We start from the raw sequence: 20,447 nt of genomic DNA, 5'->3' as shown, positions 1-20,447 counted from the left end.
GATAGTAGTAGCACGTGACCCTCCGTGTGTGTATGGGGAGCAACACACACACAGACACACAGACACACAATAGTTAGTAGCACGTGACCCGCCGTCTGTGGATGGAAGACAAGCGAGTGGCGAGCAGTCTGTGTCACAAGATGTCTGCTGCAGGCGGGGATCACGACTTTTGTCAATATGTATAGACTGTCTATTATATATTTTGTATATAGTCTATATTGTATATGATGTATAGTAGCAAAGCTTAACGAATCTGCCAGAGACAGAGACGGAAAGAGGGAAAGAGAGAGAGACAGATCGCTAGAGGAGGAAGATGTGACATTTTCAGGCAGAAACACTCGCAGGCTGGCACACCGCCTTGTGAATGATAAACACGGAGACAGTCGCCATGTTTGAAACAGTTCTCAATGTCCACCTGGCAAAACACTAGACAGTAGACAGGTGTGGAATGACTAGACAGTAGACAGGTGATAAACAGGTAGAACACTAGCAGACAGGTGTGGAATGACTAGACACTAGTGCAGGCTCTCACAAAGCGTCTACAGTGTATGACACCTGTGTGTCTGTGTGTCTGTCTTTCTCTCAACTCTTTACTGTTTGGAGACAAAGGTGGTACAGACTCACCTACATACATATCACACACACATACACGTGTGTAAGCAGCTCCTACTATCCACACACGTGTATTAAGACAAGCTGAGTCAGACTTCACAACATTCACACCAAGCAGCCCTGGTGAGCAGCAACCACTTACTACACCAGCATTTAGCTTACAGTCTACACAACGTACAGTATAGTATAGTGTACACGTTATATAGTGTCTAAACTATAGTCTACACAATGTACAGTATACACAACGTACAGTATAGTATAGTGTACACGCTGTACAGTGTCTAAACTATAGTCTACACAATGTACAGTATACACAACGTACAGTATAGTATAGTGTACACGCTGTACAGTGTCTAAACTATAGTCTACACCACGTACAGTATACACAACGTATGGTATAGCACAGTGTACACGCTGTACAGTGTCTAAACTATAGTCTATACACCACATACAGTGTACAAGTGTAGTGTACACATTGTACAGTGTCTAAACTATAGTCTACACCACGTACAGTATACAAGTGTAGTGTACACGTTGTACAGTGTCTAAACTATAGTCTACACCACGTACAGTATACACAACGTATGGTATAGCACAGTGTACACGCTGTACAGTGTCTAAACTATAGTCTATACACCACATACAGTGTACAAGTGTAGTGTACACATTGTACAGTGTCTAAACTATAGTCTACACCACGTACAGTATACAAGTGTAGTGTACACGTTGTATAGTGTCTAAACTTTAGTCTACACCACGTACAGTATACACCACGTACAGTATACAAGTGTACACGCTGTACAGTGTCTAAACTATAGTCTATACACCACGTACAGTATACAAGTGTAGTGTACAATCTGTACAGTATGTAATCTGTACACTTATCAGAAGTGACAGCACAGTCGACTCTGGAAGGAAGTTCATTCAGTTGTGCGCTCCACGTGACCTCACACACCTTACTTACACCTGACACCCTGTCCCACCATCATCGTCTTGTGCTTCGCTGCCGTCATCTCCTACCCACGTGACACAACAGGAATATTTCTGTCCTCCTCACGTCAGGGATTTGTACTGACATGTCACAGTGACATGTCACAGTGTGTCTATGTGTGACAGATGTGTCTTGATATCGGGACAGCACCAACGTGCACCATTGACCTTTCTTGACGTGTCTCTCGGAGTCCGCCCTCAACCACAAGGAGATGAAGTGTGACATGAACACGTGACGTGAAGTGTGACATGAACACGTGACGTGAAGTGTGACATGAACACGTGACGTGAAGTGTGACATGAACACGTGACGTGTCGCACTGCCTCACCCTTCATCAAAAGGACCAAGTGTCAGTGAAGCTCACAGGTAGAGAAACAAAGCAGGAGAACCTTTTACCTTTGCTTGCGGCGTGCTGCAGAAACAGAGCTGGAGCGAGTGACAGGCCCTCGCGACAAGTCTGCAGACGGGAAAAGGAATGAAAAACGAAGGGAGATACACAGTGGTGTTTACCAACAGCAACAAACACGCACGTCTCCCCCACACAGTCTTGTCTTCTGTCTCATCCGCATAGCCGAGAAAAGCCCGTTGTTTGCGCTAGTCAGGTGATTAATTGCAGGTGCACGCACGAGGCTGACTAACTGCACAAGCACGCACCTGTCAGTCGTGTTTACGGTTCGCACCCGGCATGGCCACCCTCCTCCTCCACAGAAACCTGCCGCCTGCTCTCCCCTCATCCTCCCCTGACCTGTGTACCACGTGTCACCATCGCCAACTGCCAGCCTGTCTGTGGAATGGTCTTCTAAATGGTCATCTCGCTCCGTGGAATGGTCATCTAGCGCGTGACGAGATGGTAGAGTGACGTGGTGTCCGTGTGTCCCCAGCCCGACACTCACCTCGTGTCGTCTCGTCTCGTCTCGTGTACCAGACGTACAAGGGAAAACTTACTTGTTGTTGTGTATGAGGAAGATGACCACCAGGCAGCACCAACTAGCACCAGGCGAATGTTAGCTTCAAGCACACCGGACACCAAGACACCAGGTCCTGTACTCGCCAGCACCAGCAGCACCAGCACCGGCACCTCGCAGTGCTGTACACGAAAGACTTGGGAAGGCCGCCATCTTTACTCCGCGGCCATTGCAGCGCAGTGCATGAAGGGCGCATACCCCGGCCCCCACCCCGACACCCTGCCACCCCAGCCCCCGGCCCCACCTCTCACTCAGCATCAGCAGCAGCAGCACGCGCCGTGCGAGGAAGGAGGCTGGCCGCCATTACAGTCTGAGTTCTTGGTTCACGTGCCTCGCGCGATGGTTGGGTGAGCGGCATCAGGTGTAAGGTGACGTGTAGGTGGAGTAGGTGGAGTAGGTACAGCGTCTTGGCGGGGTTCACCTGTAGGGGGGGGGGGTAGACTATCTCCTGCATACCTGGAGGTGGAGAGGGGAGGGGAGAGTTGGGGGAGGTCAATGGACCTTGCAGGCCGGTGCTGCGGCTGGGTGAGCAGACATGCGCAAACAGATACAACACAAGGGTCTGTGTGTGTGTGTGACTGCCTCTGCCTAACGTGTATCACTTGGCAGATGAATGGCATCAAGTCAGTTGATGACGTCATGTGTCCGTGGTGTCGGCAGTGGTGTGCGGCTCACCTCTCTACGCTGCAGCACGTGCGACCCTGGAGGTCATAACGCATGCGTCACTGCAGCGTGCACCTTCATGTTGCACAGTGCAGGTTGGTGTCGGTGTGCACACCTTGAGCCGCACGTCACATGCAGTCGACGTGTTCATAGTTCATGCAGGCCTAGACGTTCACATCGTCTGCAACCTGCGTTCACATGACCAGAGAATGCACGTTCACATCCTCGGCAGACCAGTGGGTGTGCAGATCTTTGGCCCTAAGGTTCGCATCCAAACAGCTCTCTTAGCGCTCATCACTTTTCCCGCTTTGCCTCCAACAAGGATCAAGGGTCAGAGCAATCATGACGTCATCTTTCCCCCATCCCAGGAGTACGAGGTCAAAGGTTAAAGGGTGCTGCTGCTGCTAATGTCTTTCCTTCAATGTCACTTGACATTCTTTCCGTATTTGACATCTCCAGACGGTCAGTTAGCCCCGAGCCCCGAGGGGCTGGAGGTTGTTGAAACAGTTTCAACTTCACGATTCACTGATCATAAACACAGTTGTCAGTAGCCATGACATGTCACAGGCAGACCCAGGAAATGATTTACCGGGAAAGGGTGGGAGGTCAAAGATTCTGTTGTGGCGGCTCTTGCTACTTTTATCTACAGCAACGACCACACCCTCGCATTCAGCCATAGCTACTCCCACAGCATTTTACGAGGCTGGCATCCTGAGGGCTCTCCAACATCCTCCCCCCAAGAGCCCCAGACCAGGTAAGGGCACGTGAGAGAGAGAGAGAGGCCGGCATGCAAGGTGTGTTTCAAGTGCCGTGCGCTCGCTGAGGGTGGAAGGGGGACAAGTGGCAGACGCACGTGTGGCGAGACCCCCGAGGTCTGTGACCAAATGTCAGGCGCTCACAGACACCTGGCGCCACCACATCTACCTGGCATTTACACGGGAGGCAAGTGCGCGCAGGTACATCCAGCGTCTGACGTCATACGACTCAGATAACAGCGCCACCTGCTGGTAAGACTCGCGTACCTGGAAGACGCCGCCCTCACCCCCCACTCCACCCACCATTTCACATTCCGTCCCCCATCCCCACCCCACCCCCACGACTCTCCGCAGTTACCTGATGAGTGTGCGCCCAGGTGGAGCCACTGCACGGTTCCGGTGGACCTGCCAGCGCCCCGACCCCCCACCCACCAACCGCCACCCATATGACGTCACAAATGTTGGCTGGAGCTTGTCTCTTGGGGGGGGGAGTATGGGGGACTGGATGGGGGAGACATGCGGCTAGTAATGGCATCCTCCTCCATCCTGCTGAGAAAGGTTTGAGATTTCTTTACTGAGACGCACAGGTGTGGGCAGCAGAGGACGTGACGTCATGTAGGGGCCGGCACTCTGACCCCACAGCCAGGAGGGGACGCAACCCACGGCAGCATAAACACCCAAGTGTTTGTAGGTGTGTGAACTAGTCGTTCTCTGACTTCTGACAGTTGTGTGTAATAAACAGCTGTTTACTGTTGTGACGTGGGCTCCTTGCTGACCTTTGACACCACGCGCGAGGGCGCCACCTGACCTGTGGGTGGAAACCAAGCTGACAAAACAACAGGTGAGTGCGAGCCTGTGTGTGTTCTTGTGTTTGTCAGCGTGTGCACGTGCGAGTGAATGTATGGTGCGATTGATGACAGCTTGCACAGTCCAGTCTCAGGCGGAAAGGACGCACGCACACACCTACAAACACATCGGCCGTGTGCTCAGACATCTTCAGCAGGCACCGACCTCTTGCCTCTGTACACAGGGTCAGGGTCAGGGTTCACACAGCTAAAGGGACTTCATCTAGACACACAGTCACCACAAGACATGTGAACACACACACAGGCGCACAGATACACGCGCGCACACGCACACAGACTGAAGTAGTGGCACCAAGGTGAGGACTCGCGTCCAGAAGCTGTGTTGACAAGCCTCGCTGTTGCCATGGAGACAGGTAAGTGACACTATGCGACGTAAGAAGAAATGAAGGTAAAGCTGCTGACGACAGGTTTCGCCGAGTTTCGTTGACAGGTTGTCCGGGTGGCCGGCCTGGTACCCGTGGCACCGTGTCTGACGGTTGTATCCACCCTCCGCCATCTCCACCACCGATACACACGACAGTCCACCCGCCGTCTACTCGAGAGACTAGACAGTCGCCATGGCAACCCCTTAACAAAGAAGAGAATAGACAAGGATCTGCACAAAACTCTGAGGGACAAACATTCTCAGGGCAAGAACTACAGACTGGAGAAGCAGACGACAAACGACAAAAATAACAGTTGATCGTCAGCCGGGTGTTGACTGTTGTACTGGCTGTACAGTCAACGGGCTGCTGTGTACACACCTGTATGTACCTGTATATACACCTGTATGTGTCTATATACACCTGTATGTGTCTGTATATACACCTGTATACACACCTGTATGTGTCTTTTTATACACTTGTATACACACCTGTATGTCTGTATATACACCTGTATACACATCTGTATGTGTCTTTTTATACACCTGTATACACACCTGTATGTGTATGTACACACCTGTACCTGTATATACACCTGTATGTACCTGTATATACACCTGTATGTACACCTGTATGTGTCTGTATACACACCTGTATATACACCTGTATGTGTCTGTATATACACCTGTATACACACCTGTATGTGTCTGTATACACACCTGTATATACACCTGTATGTGTCTGTATATACACCTGTATACACACCTGTATGTGTCTGTATACACACCTGTATATACACCTGTATGTGTCTGTATATACACCTGTATACACACCTGTATGTGTCTTTTTATACACCTGTATACACACCTGTATGTGTATGTACACACCTGTACCTGTATATACACCTGTATGTACCTGTATATACACCTGTATGTAACCTGTATGTACATGTATATACACATCTATTTACACCTGTATGTATCTGTACACACACCTCAATACATGTCTATAACCTCTATATAACTGCCTCTCTCTATATATATGTGTGTGTCTATACACCTCTGTATGTCTGTATATATACATCTATATATATGTATACACACCTCCATATATCTGCCTATACACCACCGTCGACACAGTCATAACGCCACCACCTACACCACCACCACCCGTGCTTATGATGACGGAGGCCCGCAGAACGTATCCACAGTGCGCATGAGCAACGGAAACTGTTGGCTAACGGATGTTTGCACAGACTTTTATATCTCGATGACCTCGATGACCTCGATGACCTCGATGACCTCGATGCCAGTCTGTGTTTGCCTGGCATTAGCCGCGGCCATGAATCACACTAATGAGCGAGCAGCCACCCGCTAATTGTCGGGGTGAACTCGGAACGCACTGCTTGACCCCAACCCGTCAGCCGTGTCTCCACCCGACCTTGTGACGTAAGCCAACCTGCCAGCAAACTAGGGACACGTAGTGATACATACACTCACGTGACATAAGCACACCATACAGGCTGTTTGCTCAAGGTGTACTGTAACCTTGACAACCACAGCTACCACCCACTGCCATCATCTGTATGCACCAGCACCAGCACCAGCATCAGCATCAACACCAACATCAACACCAGCACCAGCATCAACATCAACATCAACACCAGCGTCACCATCAGCGTCAGCATCAACACCAGGGAATCCGCCAACGCCGGCCGAGTTTAAACACTTTAAACATTGAAACTTTGGTTGGCACTGACGTCAGCGTGTGCACCGGCAAACGTGCAGGTGACTGACCTGACACACAGACTAAGGGGAAGTAAATAGAGTTGTCTCCCTTCAGCCTGCACTGGACAAGCCACTCGCTGCTCTGTCGGCAGTTCCCTCCCCTTCCTTGCGTAGACACCCTCTGGTCCCCAGACCCCAGACAGTGGACGGGTACCTGGTACATCAGGCTGTTGTCATGAAGAAAGTCAGAAAAACATAAAAACTACTTCGCAAGTCAAATAAAAAAGAAGAAATAAAAAAGAAAAAGAAAACGGAAGGAGAAAATAAAGAAGTCAAGCAACAGAGAGAAAGAGATAGCCAAGAACTTCAGCAAAATAAAAAACTACATAAATAACTAAGAAAGAACGAAAGAAAGACGGTGGGTTTGTCGTCTGAATGCACATCGCCCGATGCTCTCACAACAACGACTTCGCCAACAACTCCGTCAACAGCTGCCACCACCTCTGAGGGGTTACCTCCTCTTGTGACTGACATGTTGATACCTGGCCAGGCCTCATCTCACCTGCCGTCTGGCGGTGTGCTCGCTCACATTGCACTAGAGGATGTTCCATCACCGTCCTCACCTGCTGGCAGCACTGCAGGAACACGAGGTCGTGCTGACCTGCCATTCAGGTCAAGGCCGCAGTCAGGGGGAGGACAAGGACGCGCGTTCTGGAGCCGATGGCGGGGCCGCGACAGGACACCTCTACCTGCCGATGTTTGTTTGTCAACAAAGCCCATCCAGCCTCTCCAGCGTGTGAACGGGGTTACCCCGTGAACATACCTTTAGGGGTACGTCTAGCACCCGGGGTACACGAACAGTTGTACTGTAGCTACCAGCAGTAGTCCGCTGTAGTCGTAGCGACTGGGTGTGCTCTAGCTGCCAGCAACAAGCAGCCAATCAAACAAACTGTACTCGGTGACGTAGACGCAACCGTTAGACAGTCAAATAGTCCAACGATGTTGGGGGTTGGGGTGGGGTGGGGTGGAGGTGTTAGCACGTTGGCACGGCCCGACCTGTAGCTCGTGACGACCAGGGTCAGGTGTCAAGGTGCAGGAGGCAAAGTTTAGAGACTCGGTTAGTTGCACGTTACCGAGTGTCACATGTAGCAGGGAGCTGACACACTATACTGTATGCACCAAACTCTACACACTATACTGTATACACTCAACTGTACACACTATACACTATACTCTACACACTATACTGTATACACTCAACTCTACACACTATGCACTAAACTCTACACTCTACACACTATACTCTATACACTCAACTCTACACACTATGCACTAAACTCTACACTCTATACACTACACACTATACTCTATACACCAAACTCTATACTCTACACAATATACTCCATGCACTAAATTCTGGCGTGGCAAGTACGCCTGTGACGTCACTAACAATAAATATGGCGGCCCTAGGGGACTAGCCCCGTGGACTGTATGGCGGCGGTTGTTTAGAAAGACAAGACGACTGTGTCACCGAGCCCCAGTGTCACCCAGCCCCAGTGTGTCACTCAGCCCCAGTGTCACCCAGCCCCAGTGTGTCACTCAGCCCCAGTGTCACTCAGCCCCACTGTGTCACCGAGCCCCACTGTGTCACCGAGCCCCACTGTGTGCCTCCCTCGTGACTTTGTTTACAAAACATTCAAACTGTTTCCTGTTTTGTTTTCTCAGCGGATGCCGTCCTGTGGCGCCATCTACAGACACCTACACGTGCAGGTGTAATAGCGCCTCTACTCAGTGAGAGAGCAAGCAGTCCTCGTGACGTCACCCACGACGATCGCCCCCTCCACCAGCAAGAGGTGATTGTAAAGGGAGGTAAGTCGCACGCCTATTGTCCCCCTCACCAGAGCGAGCGATGGCGGCGACATCAGAGCGTCTGTGGACCGAGCTTGCAAATCAGGGTTGAGCTGTACAAGGCAGCATCTCCTTGACTTTTGTTGTTTGTTGTTGTTTGTTTGTGGACACAGAGCCGCCCTGACGTCACGTGCATCCTCCGTGGCACCTGTGTTACCGTCTACCTGTGGGGCGCGTGCACCAGATGGGGTGGGGTGAGTGGTGTGACGTAACGTCTGCCACCCCACGTGACGTGTCAGCTGGCCTGTTGCTACCTGGGACTCGCTAGCCTTATCACCAGTGTTTGACAGCAGCAGCCGACTTCACCGTTATTTTGTTTCCCTCAATTACCTCCCCGTTGTACTTGCAGGGTTCCATTCACCTGCACACCTGGTTGTCACGCAACACCACCTGCCGACAGGGGCCGCCACGCTCAGCAAGGTGAAAGCTGTCTCGACTCGCTGAAGCCCGGTCTACCTGCGCCACCCGTCGACACGTGCAAAGGGTAGATGAACTGTATTCAACTCTGCTTCTGCTGCAGGGTTGCAGGGTGCAGTCTCCACCCACACACGTGACCTGCACGTGGTCGCATGCTGCAGCAACGATCTGCTCACACACTCAGCGACCTGACTTTGACAAATTACTTGTACCTTGTGATTCGGATACCCGTGTGTACCACGTACCCTGCCACTTTCCTGTATGAGCGTGTACCCGGACATCCACCCAGTGACTTTGTTGTTGTGATGGAGGCGTGTCCTGTGCGCTGGGTGCCAGACTGTGGCACCATGTGTGCTCTCGTAGGAACACGTGGCATCGGAAGGGGAGGAGGTGGTAAGTCCATAAAGACACGTGACAGTGTCAACAACAACAACCACCCAGCACAAGGCCCCCCCCGCTACCCGCCACGTCATCTCTACCCTTTTCTGTCTTTTCTGTCTTTGAGGCTTCCTATGCCACCCGCTCACAGACAGTCATGAGGGTAGCTTCGGGTACCCGATGGACTTTGACTGGTTGCCGGGTGGATAGAGCTCACCTTTCGCCAGCATCTTGCTTATTCACGCAGACGACATTTACGACATCAGTGGACAGAACCGAAAACACAAATGTCTTTAACTGTCTCTCACTGACTCACAGACACACGTGATGGTGCTGTGTGGTCTCTAGCATCCACACACACACAGACACACACACAGACACACACATACATAATCACACACACAGACACACACAGACTGACACACACACACACGTGATGCTGCTGTGTGGTCTCTAGCCTCTACACACACACAGACACACACACAGACACACACACACACACAGACACACACACAGACACACACACAGACTGACACACATACACACGTGATGCTGCTGTGTGGTCTCTAGCCTCTACACACACACAGACACACACACAGACACACACACATACACAATCACACACACACAGACACACACACATACTGACACACACACACACACACGTGATGCTACTGTATGGTCTCTAGCATCCACACACACACACAGACACACACAGACATACTGACAAACACACATCTATCCACACACACACACGCGCGCAGTCTCGGGGTCTCATCGTCACGACAGTCACGTGACCCAAGTCTTCACCAATCTGGAGGTCAGTCCACACCCACACCCGTCTAACACCTACCCCCACTTTCCCTGACATCTCTGGCGTCGTTCTCTCGCCCAGTTTCATCTCCATCGCCATCATCATCATGTCACCAGTCTCACCGACAGTCTCCCCCCGTGCTGCTCGTGCTCGTCTTACCTCTTTCTGCCTATCTTGGCGATGAGCTCGGAGTCATCCATGGACGGCATGCTGGCGACTGTGACCTGCAGGTCACTCACCTCACCGCTGCCAGACGCGCGCAGACGACGTGGGCGCTATAAATAGCACAGTCCAGACGAAAGTTGAGGAGGTTGGTTCACCTGCTGGTCCACCTGCTGTCCCCCACGCGCACGCGCAGAAGAAAGAGTGAGGGCGGCTAACTCCAGCAGCCACAGAGGGCGGCGAGGACCACGAGGCGGATGGAGGAGCAGCAAATGTTTGGGTGACGCGGCACATCCGGGTCCTGCGGCTGGTGCCGAGCAAAGTGAAGCGGACGCAAGACTGGAGGAGACCGGAGGTACCTCAACGCCTGGATGGCGGGATGCCTGGCCGGTCCGAACAGCTGATGGCGGAGAGCGGGCGTGAAGAGTTGCAGTCGACAGACCGGAGGGATGCACGTGAATGCCACCAGGAGTCGCGCCGAGCGGGAGCCGCAAGAACCCTCCCAGCCCCCTCCCCTCCCCCCTGTGCGCGCGTCTCGCCAGGCCTGAGAGTCGCGCACGCGCACCTTGACTCACGTGCTCAATCGTCTCGCCACGCCTGGCGAGACTGAGACTGTGCGGACCCACAATAACCGTGACGTGGAGACCTGCTCCTCCAACATGACCGTCGCGGGGAGTCAGCAATGACTGTGTGGAGGTCTGACATGGTTGGGTGGGGGGCGATGAGGGCGGGTTGCCTGGGAACTACTTCTCCTGCTGACCGGAGAAATAAAAGTCGAGGACATTCTCTTTCTGCCATTTAATCTTTCCTTCCTTTTTTGAAGACACTGAAGCACAGATAAGTAACATTTTCTGGCTGCTGCTTGGTTACCGACACACCTGTATCAGAGTCATGGCTCCTGATCTCCCCGATACCTGGGCTCCGTGGGTTGTCTCACAGTTGCACCTGACACACAGTGCACCTGACACAAATTGCAGCTGACACACTGCACCTGACACACAGTGCACCTGACACGTAGTGCACCTGACACACAGTGCACCTGACACGTAGTGCACCTGACACACAGTGCACCTGACACACAGTGCACCTGACACGTAGTGCACCTGACACACAGTGCACCTGACACACAGTGCACCTGCCAGCGGACATCCACATCCCACTGCCTGGACAACGATGTGCAGCCTGTTGGCACGCTAGTCACACGCACGTACACACACACAAACCCGCTGGAACACCTGCCTACACAGTGACAAACCTCAGACCCTGACCTGAAGGGCGCAGACGACCAGAAACTCAATTCTAGACTTTCCAACCTTGACCTTTACAGATCTCGGGGGCAGGAGGTCACTGTAATCTTCATGAGGCGAACAGAGTTCTTCCAGCGGCAAGCCATGTCACCTGTCAGGTGAGTCCCTGACTATCTGGCGGTGATGACATCTGATGCCACACTATCCTAGTCACTATCGGTGAGGCGTCACGGCACCTGGTAATGACGTCACATCCGGAGGGCAAAGGGCTGAGCACAGGAAATAGTAACCCGAACGTTTTAGCGATTCTGTGGCCCAACGTCTGCGAGCTCACACCAGACGGAAACCAACCTCTTGCTCTCCATTTAGTACCTCCGTCTCCCGCCGCCTATGATAATCACGTGCACCGGAAGTTCGTCACGTATCCGCACAGCAAACTGTCAGCAGGTCAGCAGGTCAGCAGGTCAGCAGGTTACAGGTGTCAAATGGCAGCATGCTGTGGTGAGCAGCATAGCTTGTGACGTACTGGACCCAGTGTTTGAAACCATGCACCGTGTTTAATGTCTCGTTAGCTAATTGTTAGCTAATAGTCAGCTAATGGTTAGCTAATCCAACTACCACCACAGCGCCGCCATACGTCGGTAGTGACTGGGGCGATGGTGGTAGAGTGGAAGTAAGCCGCAATGTAATCATGTATTCATATGTAATGATGATGACATTATAATGTGATCACTGTGAGAGGATGATTTGCTCGCACGACTAACCACTCACTCCTGTCGATATTTGCAATGTCAGGCCTAGGTGGCGCCGGAGGGCAGAATTGGCAGCAGCAGGCGCATGCGCAAAACCAAGTACAAAAATTTCCGCGAGAAACAGGGGCTCGTGCTGCCAGATAACCTGATGAGGGCCGCCACTCGGTCCCTAAATCAGCTCCCCCATCAAACCTACCCTCCCACACACACCCCCAGCCCCAGCAGGACGGTTAGAGAGGCTTGACGTCATGCACCAAAATAGCTGCACAGTAAATACAGGTCAAGGTGAGGGTGTTAGTGGTGTTACAGATTTCCCGGCTGTCCCCCCCCCCCTCCTCTACCTCTACCTGTGAAGACAGACACGAGAAGGGGACGTTCGCACATCCGAGTAATAAAACCGATCATCTTGCACCCGAGCTGTGTAGGTCTGCTGCACCACTCACATTCACCAACTGTCGCGGATTGTCCCAAGCACGTGAACACTAGTCGCCACCACTAACATCTCGCAGTGGAGACTGTGCAGCCAAGTGCACCGGACCGAGTTGACCTCTGACCCAGCGGACCTCCGTACGGCATCTTGGAGGGCAGTGGACGTCGGTGTGCACAGCGAAGAGGAAGTAACTGGGATGGTGCACGCACATCTTGCTGACCACTGCTCACGTGACCAGCATGGTCAGCCACTTGCATGCCTCCAGCTTCCTCTGACCACTGATGCCACTGGGCCCACGTGACCAGCCGTCCGCTGGGCCAATCCAACCCGTGGACTGAGGTCTTGACCTCTTGACCCAATGGCAGAGGAGAACTGGGATGTTGAAAACTTGCACCCAGTGACCGGCAAAGAACTCCTTGCTGGGATTTGAGACGTTTGTATTTAAAGTACACCCAACATCCTCAAAATAATTGTGGAGCAGGGCTCGCCTGTCAACTTTACCCTGACCTTGCTTCAGATCGCCATCATTGTTTTATGTCAAGTGGTCGAAAAGAAGAAGGGACTGAACTCTTATCGTGACGTATTGATGCTGAGCCTGTGGGTTTGCTGTTGACGCATTGTGATGTCATTGGCACCATGTTGGAAGAGCACCACGAGGTCGGCATTGACGTCATTCCGTGGTGAGTGAGGTACAATGCACACTGTGGGGTGACAGTTGGCCACAATGACGTCATAACATCCGGGTACTAAAGGCGACATCTGACGTATTTAGCAACAGTTAGCGATATCTAGAGGGGGGGGGGCGGCATAGTTATCAAGAGGGGAGGTAAGTCTCTGCCGGAGAATTCAAGAACAAGCGACTTGTTTCCGGTTACAAGCGATGTCCACATCCCACGACTTAGTCTGGCTTCCTAACTACGACTGCACGAGGTTGAGTACAGGCCTCGTTCACACACAGCACAGTTCACACACACAGACAGCACAGTTCACACACACACACACACAGAGCACAGTTCACACACACACACACACAACACAGTTCACACACACACACAGCACAGTTCACACACACACACACACACACAGAGCACAGTTCACACACACACAGCACAGTTCACACACACACACAGAGCACAGTTCACACACACACACACACACACACACACACACAACACAGTTCACACACACACACACACACACACAGCACAGTTCACACACACACACAACACAGTTCACACACCTCACAGTTCGCACACACACACACAGAGCACAGTTCTCACACACACACAACACAGTTCACACAGCACAGTTCGCACACAGAGGATCACGTGGTCACAGTTCAGTCCTGTCAGTCAGATGCAAACTCATCGCCAGAGCTCGCCAGCAGACTTCAGTCCCTAATGAGCTCAGTTCCCCTGAAATCCTGTCCCTCAAGTCAATGTTATCAGAGTGACCTCCCCGCCATCATTACCTAACGAGGTGCAGATGGAGGTAGGGGAGATAATTCACCCAGACATGCGCACTGAGACAGTTCTTGCTGGTTTCATGCTGCGAGGACATCGGGAGGCAAGAGATAGTGCGAGTGGACAAAAACACAAGAAACAAACAAACTAAAGTCAAGTAGAGAAACGTTCTCGCCACTCGCAAGGCGCCCGAGCCTCCTACAGCCCCGCTGACGTCACGGAACTGGGGGGAAGGCTTCAGACGCCCCGACATTTGTGTACAACACCCAACCCTTTGGTTTTCCCTTGCAGAGGGGTGGGGTAGGGTAGGATGAGATCATCAGCCGGAGAGATTCTCAGATGAAATCATTGCCGTCCGCCGCATCTGCCGTTGAACACAACGCCTCCCCCCCTCCGCTAGCCTCACAATGGAGGAGGACGACGATCTGCGATCCGACATCTACAGCATCGTCCATGCACACAGCTCCACTCCATGGCCAGACACACTTTGCATTCACCAGTTCCTCGCCTCCACCTGGTCGTCAGCCGTGAAGCACCCAGCAAGATAGACAGAGAGACAGACACACAGATAGACAGACACACAGATAGACAGAAACACATATAGACAGACACAGATAGACAGACAGGGAGAAAGTCAGACAAGGAGAAAGTCAAAGGAAGAAAGAGAATTCCTAATCAAGCAAAGGTTGGACAGTAAAACTGTCTGATCTCGTCAGAACTGTTACCCAGACTGTGAGAGAAGTATCTATCAGTGTGTGGCACAAGTATCTATCAGTCTGTGAGACAAGTATCTATCAGTCTGTGGCACAAGTATTTATCAGTCTGTGGCACAAGTATTTATCAGTCTGTTGCACAAGTATCTATCAGTCTGTGGCACAAGTATTTATCAGTCTGTGAGACAAGTATCTATCAGTCTGTGGCACAAGTATTTATCAGACTGTGAGACAAGTATCTATCAGTCTGTGGCACAAGTATTTATCAGTCTGTGAGACAAGTATCTATCAGTCTGTGGCAGAAGTATTTATCAGTCTGTGGCACAAGTATTTATCAGTCTGTGGCACAAGTATCTATCAGTCTGTGGCAGAAGTATTTATCAGTCTGTGGCACAAGTATTTATCAGTCTGTGGCACAAGTATCTATCAGTCTGTGGCACAAGTATTTATCAGTCTGTGAGACAAGTATCTATCAGTGTGTGGCACAAGTATCTATCAGTGTGTGGCACAAGTATCTATCAGTCTGTGGCACAAGTATCTATTTTAAAGTCAAGAACGTTGCCCAGACCCGACCTGTGACCTTTGAATGCTGGGCTCCGGTGCATAGGCGGTCTTAACTCGAGTTAAGACCGCAGTTAAGCCAAGCACACTGTCTTAACCTAAGACGCCTGCTAAGCGCGGTGCATGGGCGGTCTCAACTCGCTAAGCAAGCGGTCTTAGTCTTAAAATTTAAGACTGGTCCCCCCCAGTCTTAACTCCTTGCTTAGCCGCCACACGCTGCTTACGCATGACCGTACGGCGGCTGTCGTAGTAACAGTGGCGCTTGATCGTGTTGTTTACTGAGTTGCTCTGCGTATACCATTGACAGATACAGATTTTTCACTACTTAGGGATCGATCAAATCCATTTGAAATGTATGACGTCGATTTGTTTCATCGTTTTTGATTCCGTCGAGCGAACATAACAGTGGAAAATGATTTCGACCATCATTTTCATCGACCATCATTTTCAACGAAAAGACTCTATTCCGCCTTTGCTGCAGGTAAGACCATAGTCACCACCACTATATAAATATATAATTAATAAGTGTAATTGACAGCATTACGTTAAAAATATTTAATAATGTTAGAATGACATCAAAATATAGTTACACAATAAAACAATGGCGTAGAACTGAAGACGGTGTTGACGACAGTGGGTGATGTTTGTTGTTATTATTGCCGCTCTCAGGTAAACATGAGACCACAAAACCAATACATTTTTGGAAAGGATAAAACTTGAACTTTGCAATAAAAGTAATGAAAATTTTCTACTTTCACTCTGGCGACAGCAATAATCCAAGAAAATTCACAGTTTGCTATACTTGGCTCATATGAGCAGAGGCACAATTCTGGCCCATCCACTGTGCTCCAAGTATTGTTTTAGAGTATTATTAACCTTAACATTATTAAAAAATTGATGTCATTGTATTTAAGTAAAACAACACAGAATAAAGTAGCAGAGCACCCAGAATCTCCGATATAGTTTGATTTAATACATCAATTTGACAGGCAGTTTCTTGCAGTATGCCTCAAGTTGTAAGCATGTGGCTCAAGAGGTAAATAATCATAATAGGTTAATGTTCACATCGTCCTTTTTAACTAAAAATGGACAGCTTCGTTGAGATGTGAGTACTAAAATATATAAATCATTGAGGTCAATAATGTTTCCTGTCTTTTGCAGGTGATGGTGGCATTACAATTTTATGCAACAAGGCATAATGCAAGTTGTAGTGGCTGACACTTTTGGCATTGACATGGGATGAATATGGGAGACAGTGGCTACCCACTGACTGATTGGCTTAGTATCCCCTTTTTTTAAAATGCAGACACTAGAGTCAAGGAAAAGTTCAACTGTGCCCACAGCTCAACAAGTGACACCATTGAGAGAACCAAATTAATGATGTTCTCAAAAATTGGTTCCATTTTCTTCAGGAACAACTATGATAAATACTGTCTTTGCTTTGTCAGGTTTAAAATGCACAAGTTTTGCTTGTGGGCTGGTTAGTATGTGTCTTTACTCCATGTTGTAATATATTGCACCCTTTTGTTTGCATCATGGTTTAGAAATACATAAACTCCTCCCCTTTAATATCCAATGCTCCAGAATATATTGTGTGACATCAGATACATCCCTGCCAAAGCAGCAAAAATCATCAGGTGTTCCATAGTGCTGTCAGAATTTCTAACTGAATGGTCACAGCATTTATTATTCAATTTGACTTTGGCTGAATAGCAGCATCCGCCTCAACCAGTTGGTCAACACGTTGAGCAGCCGGCATTACCAATTCATTTTCCATCTGTTTTTCCATGTAATATTTGTTACCTCAGCCTGTGCCAGATTTATTTTGATTTCCATCAATTGCGATTCTTTTTTAACATGATCAAGTTCACTGTCCAGGAGATACAAAGTTTTTCTTTCTTTAATCTTTGTTGTGGATTCTTTTGCATCATCAGGTATTTTGTTTTCTTCAGATGACTCAGTTGACGGATGGAATACTGGCTGCTTGGTACATAACCTTGGTGTGTTTTATCTGACAGTCAAAAAGATTTTTTTCAGAAATGTGCAACTGTCTATGCATAAGCCACTTTGACAGCTTTGAATATTGCTCTCTGGCTCTCAGTGGTGTTGATGCTGCATGAAAGAAATATTTTTTAGAAATTGATTCATGACAATTTGACAAGGAGCACTGAGTACTTACCATTGCATTAGCCATTAGGTTATGTAAAGGTATTGCTTGAATTACTCTTCTGTGTAAGGTTTCTATATAAATAGATTATTATCTTGCTTGTTATTCTTTGTGATGCCAAGTAACTATAAAAAGCAGTAATGTTGATATTTACTACATGCTGCTGGTGGGATTGTGAAGGACACGTTTTTCTCTTTAGAGTTAATATTTAGCACTTTTCACTGGACCCAGGTATAGCTATTTCAGAACTTGATAACATGCAACTGGTAAAGAATGTAGACACTGCACATCCATGTCACTCAGAAGCTGATCAGTGTCTACTGGAATCTAAACTGTAGAACACTGGTACTGTAACATGTATTAGACTTGTAGTTAAAACTGGTTAAATGTCCAAATTGACTGTGGATGTAAAGACAAACCTGCTGTGTACATCTCCCAAATTATGTCATAGTCTGTGTTTGGCACTTGAATTAAACAATTTATAATTTTAAGCCAGCTTTGGAAGTAAAGTACAAAAACATTGGTGCTTTTCCTTAATATTTTATGTTTTGTTCAAACTTACCATCAGGAATATCTATGTGATATAAAGTACATTTTTAAAATTTCCCATTTGAAAACATCGTCTGAAATGTTCAATTCCTTCTTGCTTGTTATGCAAGAAAATAATACATATGCATATACTTCTAACAAAAGCATTTCCATTATTGAATTAGAAGATGGAACTGGGGTGTTCTACATGAGTACATATATTGCACCTCCTACATATGTCAATATTATTTTATTACTCTCCCCTATCATAAAAGACTTCTTGAGGAACCAGTGTAAATGATTCACCACCTGTCACAAAATCTAAATGAGAAATGTACCTAGTCATTTTAAATAAATGTATTTCGGATGGAAATATTTATTTTCTAAACGGGCTGTTGTGTGCTGACTATCGGCTTTGCATTTGCATTCTCTCGGTATCTAGAGCTTTTTCTGCGGATGACACAGACGTGTAAAAAATAAGTCTACACAGGTAAACAAAATGACTAAGCTTCGATGTTTATGCCGTCCATCAGGTGTCTGCAATCATCTAAAATATTTATCACTTTCTCCGTTTATCACTGGTGTTTCTGGTGGTTGCCCCCGCCCGTTGGTGGATGTTTTTGACGACTGCGAGATGAAATTGTGGAAGATTTTAAATTGTTTCATTTTCTTTCTTATTTCATCTTTTTTCTTTTCTGGTAAAGCCTCTTCTTCTCCCTGGTAACCTCCTCGATTAAGACTAATATTTCGCTGTCGCACATCCCTACTTCGTTTCAGCCATGGTATGCAGACGAATTTCGCGCTCGGCACCATCGCTGTGGCGCAGTTTCATTGGTGGAATATACGGTTGGCAAGGCCGCTCCCGGACGAATTTATTTATATCGCCGACCTCGACCGCCGCGCTGACCTGACCCGGTTCTCAGCTAAGCAAAGGGCTGAGATCGCTCATGCAACAGGCTTGAGACAGCGAACTTAGCCAAGACGAAAAGCGAGTTAAGCAAGGCATCTTAAGACGAAAAGTTAAGACCGCCTATGCACCGGAGCCCTGGTGCTTATCGCCAGGAGACTAAAAGTTTCTCACGAGTGTTGGGAGCAGCTAGCAGCACCGACACCCCCACCTGGGCGGGGCTACAGATGTCTACAGATGCTCTCTGTCTCACCTCCCTCCTCTACACAATCTGCACACACAGTGGCAGTCTATTCCCTCCTCCCCCACACACAGTGCAACTCTGTTCCCCCCTTCTGCCCACAGAGAAGGTGCGAGACAAGAATGGAGGTATAAATGTTCTCGTCGTGCACCAGTCAAGTGAGGCGCGAGAGATGTATTTCACGTTCACTTCCTGTTAGACAGTGTGAGGAATGTCCTGAAGTGTACGTCACTTCCTCTAAGACCTGTGAGCAATGTGCTGTTTACGTCACTTCATCTTAGACATGCAAGGAATGTGTTGATTTACGTCACTTCCTGTTAGACAGCGCGATGATTGTACTGAAATTTACGTCACTTCCTGTTAGTGCCAGGCAAGGAGGAGAAGAAGGCTGCACAGCGCCATGCCGATGCTCTCCTCTTTCCCTGAAACAATAAACGGTTGTCGCCTTCTCTCCTCTGACTGTTGAGGGTTAGTTATCACCTTTGGCCTTCTATCTCCCCCTCACCCGACCGACCGACCGACCGACCGACCAAACACACACACACTTTCTGTTTGTTTGTTTGTTTTGCTGCCTGGAGACCCACAGCATCAAGAAGTGTGGTCTGTAGACTTGTTGTAGACTGGCGAACTTTGACCCCTGCTACTTTGTGATTGCCCCATCAGCCTGTTTGGTTCCCTCCATCTTTAGTCGTGTTCATGTACATTTTCTCATTATTCTCACTTGTGTTTTGTGTTTTCGTGTTGTCAAAGTCAGCCACACCTCGTCAGCCAGGCTGGCACAAGGGAAGTAATTTCTGCCGAGTTCCTTGTGATGGAGT

General features: G+C 49.2%; 1 protein-coding gene across 7 annotated transcripts in view; it reads right to left on the bottom strand.

Annotated features, from left to right (window-relative positions):
* Positions 1 to 20,447, bottom strand: part of LOC112561993 (E3 ubiquitin-protein ligase TRIM56-like) — a 34,332-nt gene that overhangs the window by 8,188 nt on the left and 5,697 nt on the right. For 2 of the 7 annotated variants that reach the window (XM_025234891.1, XM_025234894.1), the window contains exon 1: positions 10,618 to 11,456. The exons of 2 other annotated variants lie outside the window; for them this stretch is intronic. In XM_025234891.1, the coding sequence (XP_025090676.1) occupies positions 10,618 to 10,667 (50 nt within the window). In that variant the 5' untranslated portion in view covers positions 10,668 to 11,456. Of the gene's footprint in view, positions 1 to 1,999; positions 2,500 to 2,548; positions 2,772 to 10,617; positions 11,605 to 20,447 lie in introns of those variants that run through there. 3 more of the 7 variants (XM_025234898.1, XM_025234896.1, XM_025234897.1) reach the window with 3 other exon arrangements.

Source organism: Pomacea canaliculata, linkage group LG4 (genome assembly GCF_003073045.1).
Source record: "Pomacea canaliculata isolate SZHN2017 linkage group LG4, ASM307304v1, whole genome shotgun sequence".
Taxonomy (NCBI): domain Eukaryota; kingdom Metazoa; phylum Mollusca; class Gastropoda; order Architaenioglossa; family Ampullariidae; genus Pomacea; species Pomacea canaliculata.
The sequence above is the reverse complement of the archived record's forward strand: the minus strand, read 5'-3'. Positions and strand labels throughout refer to the sequence as shown.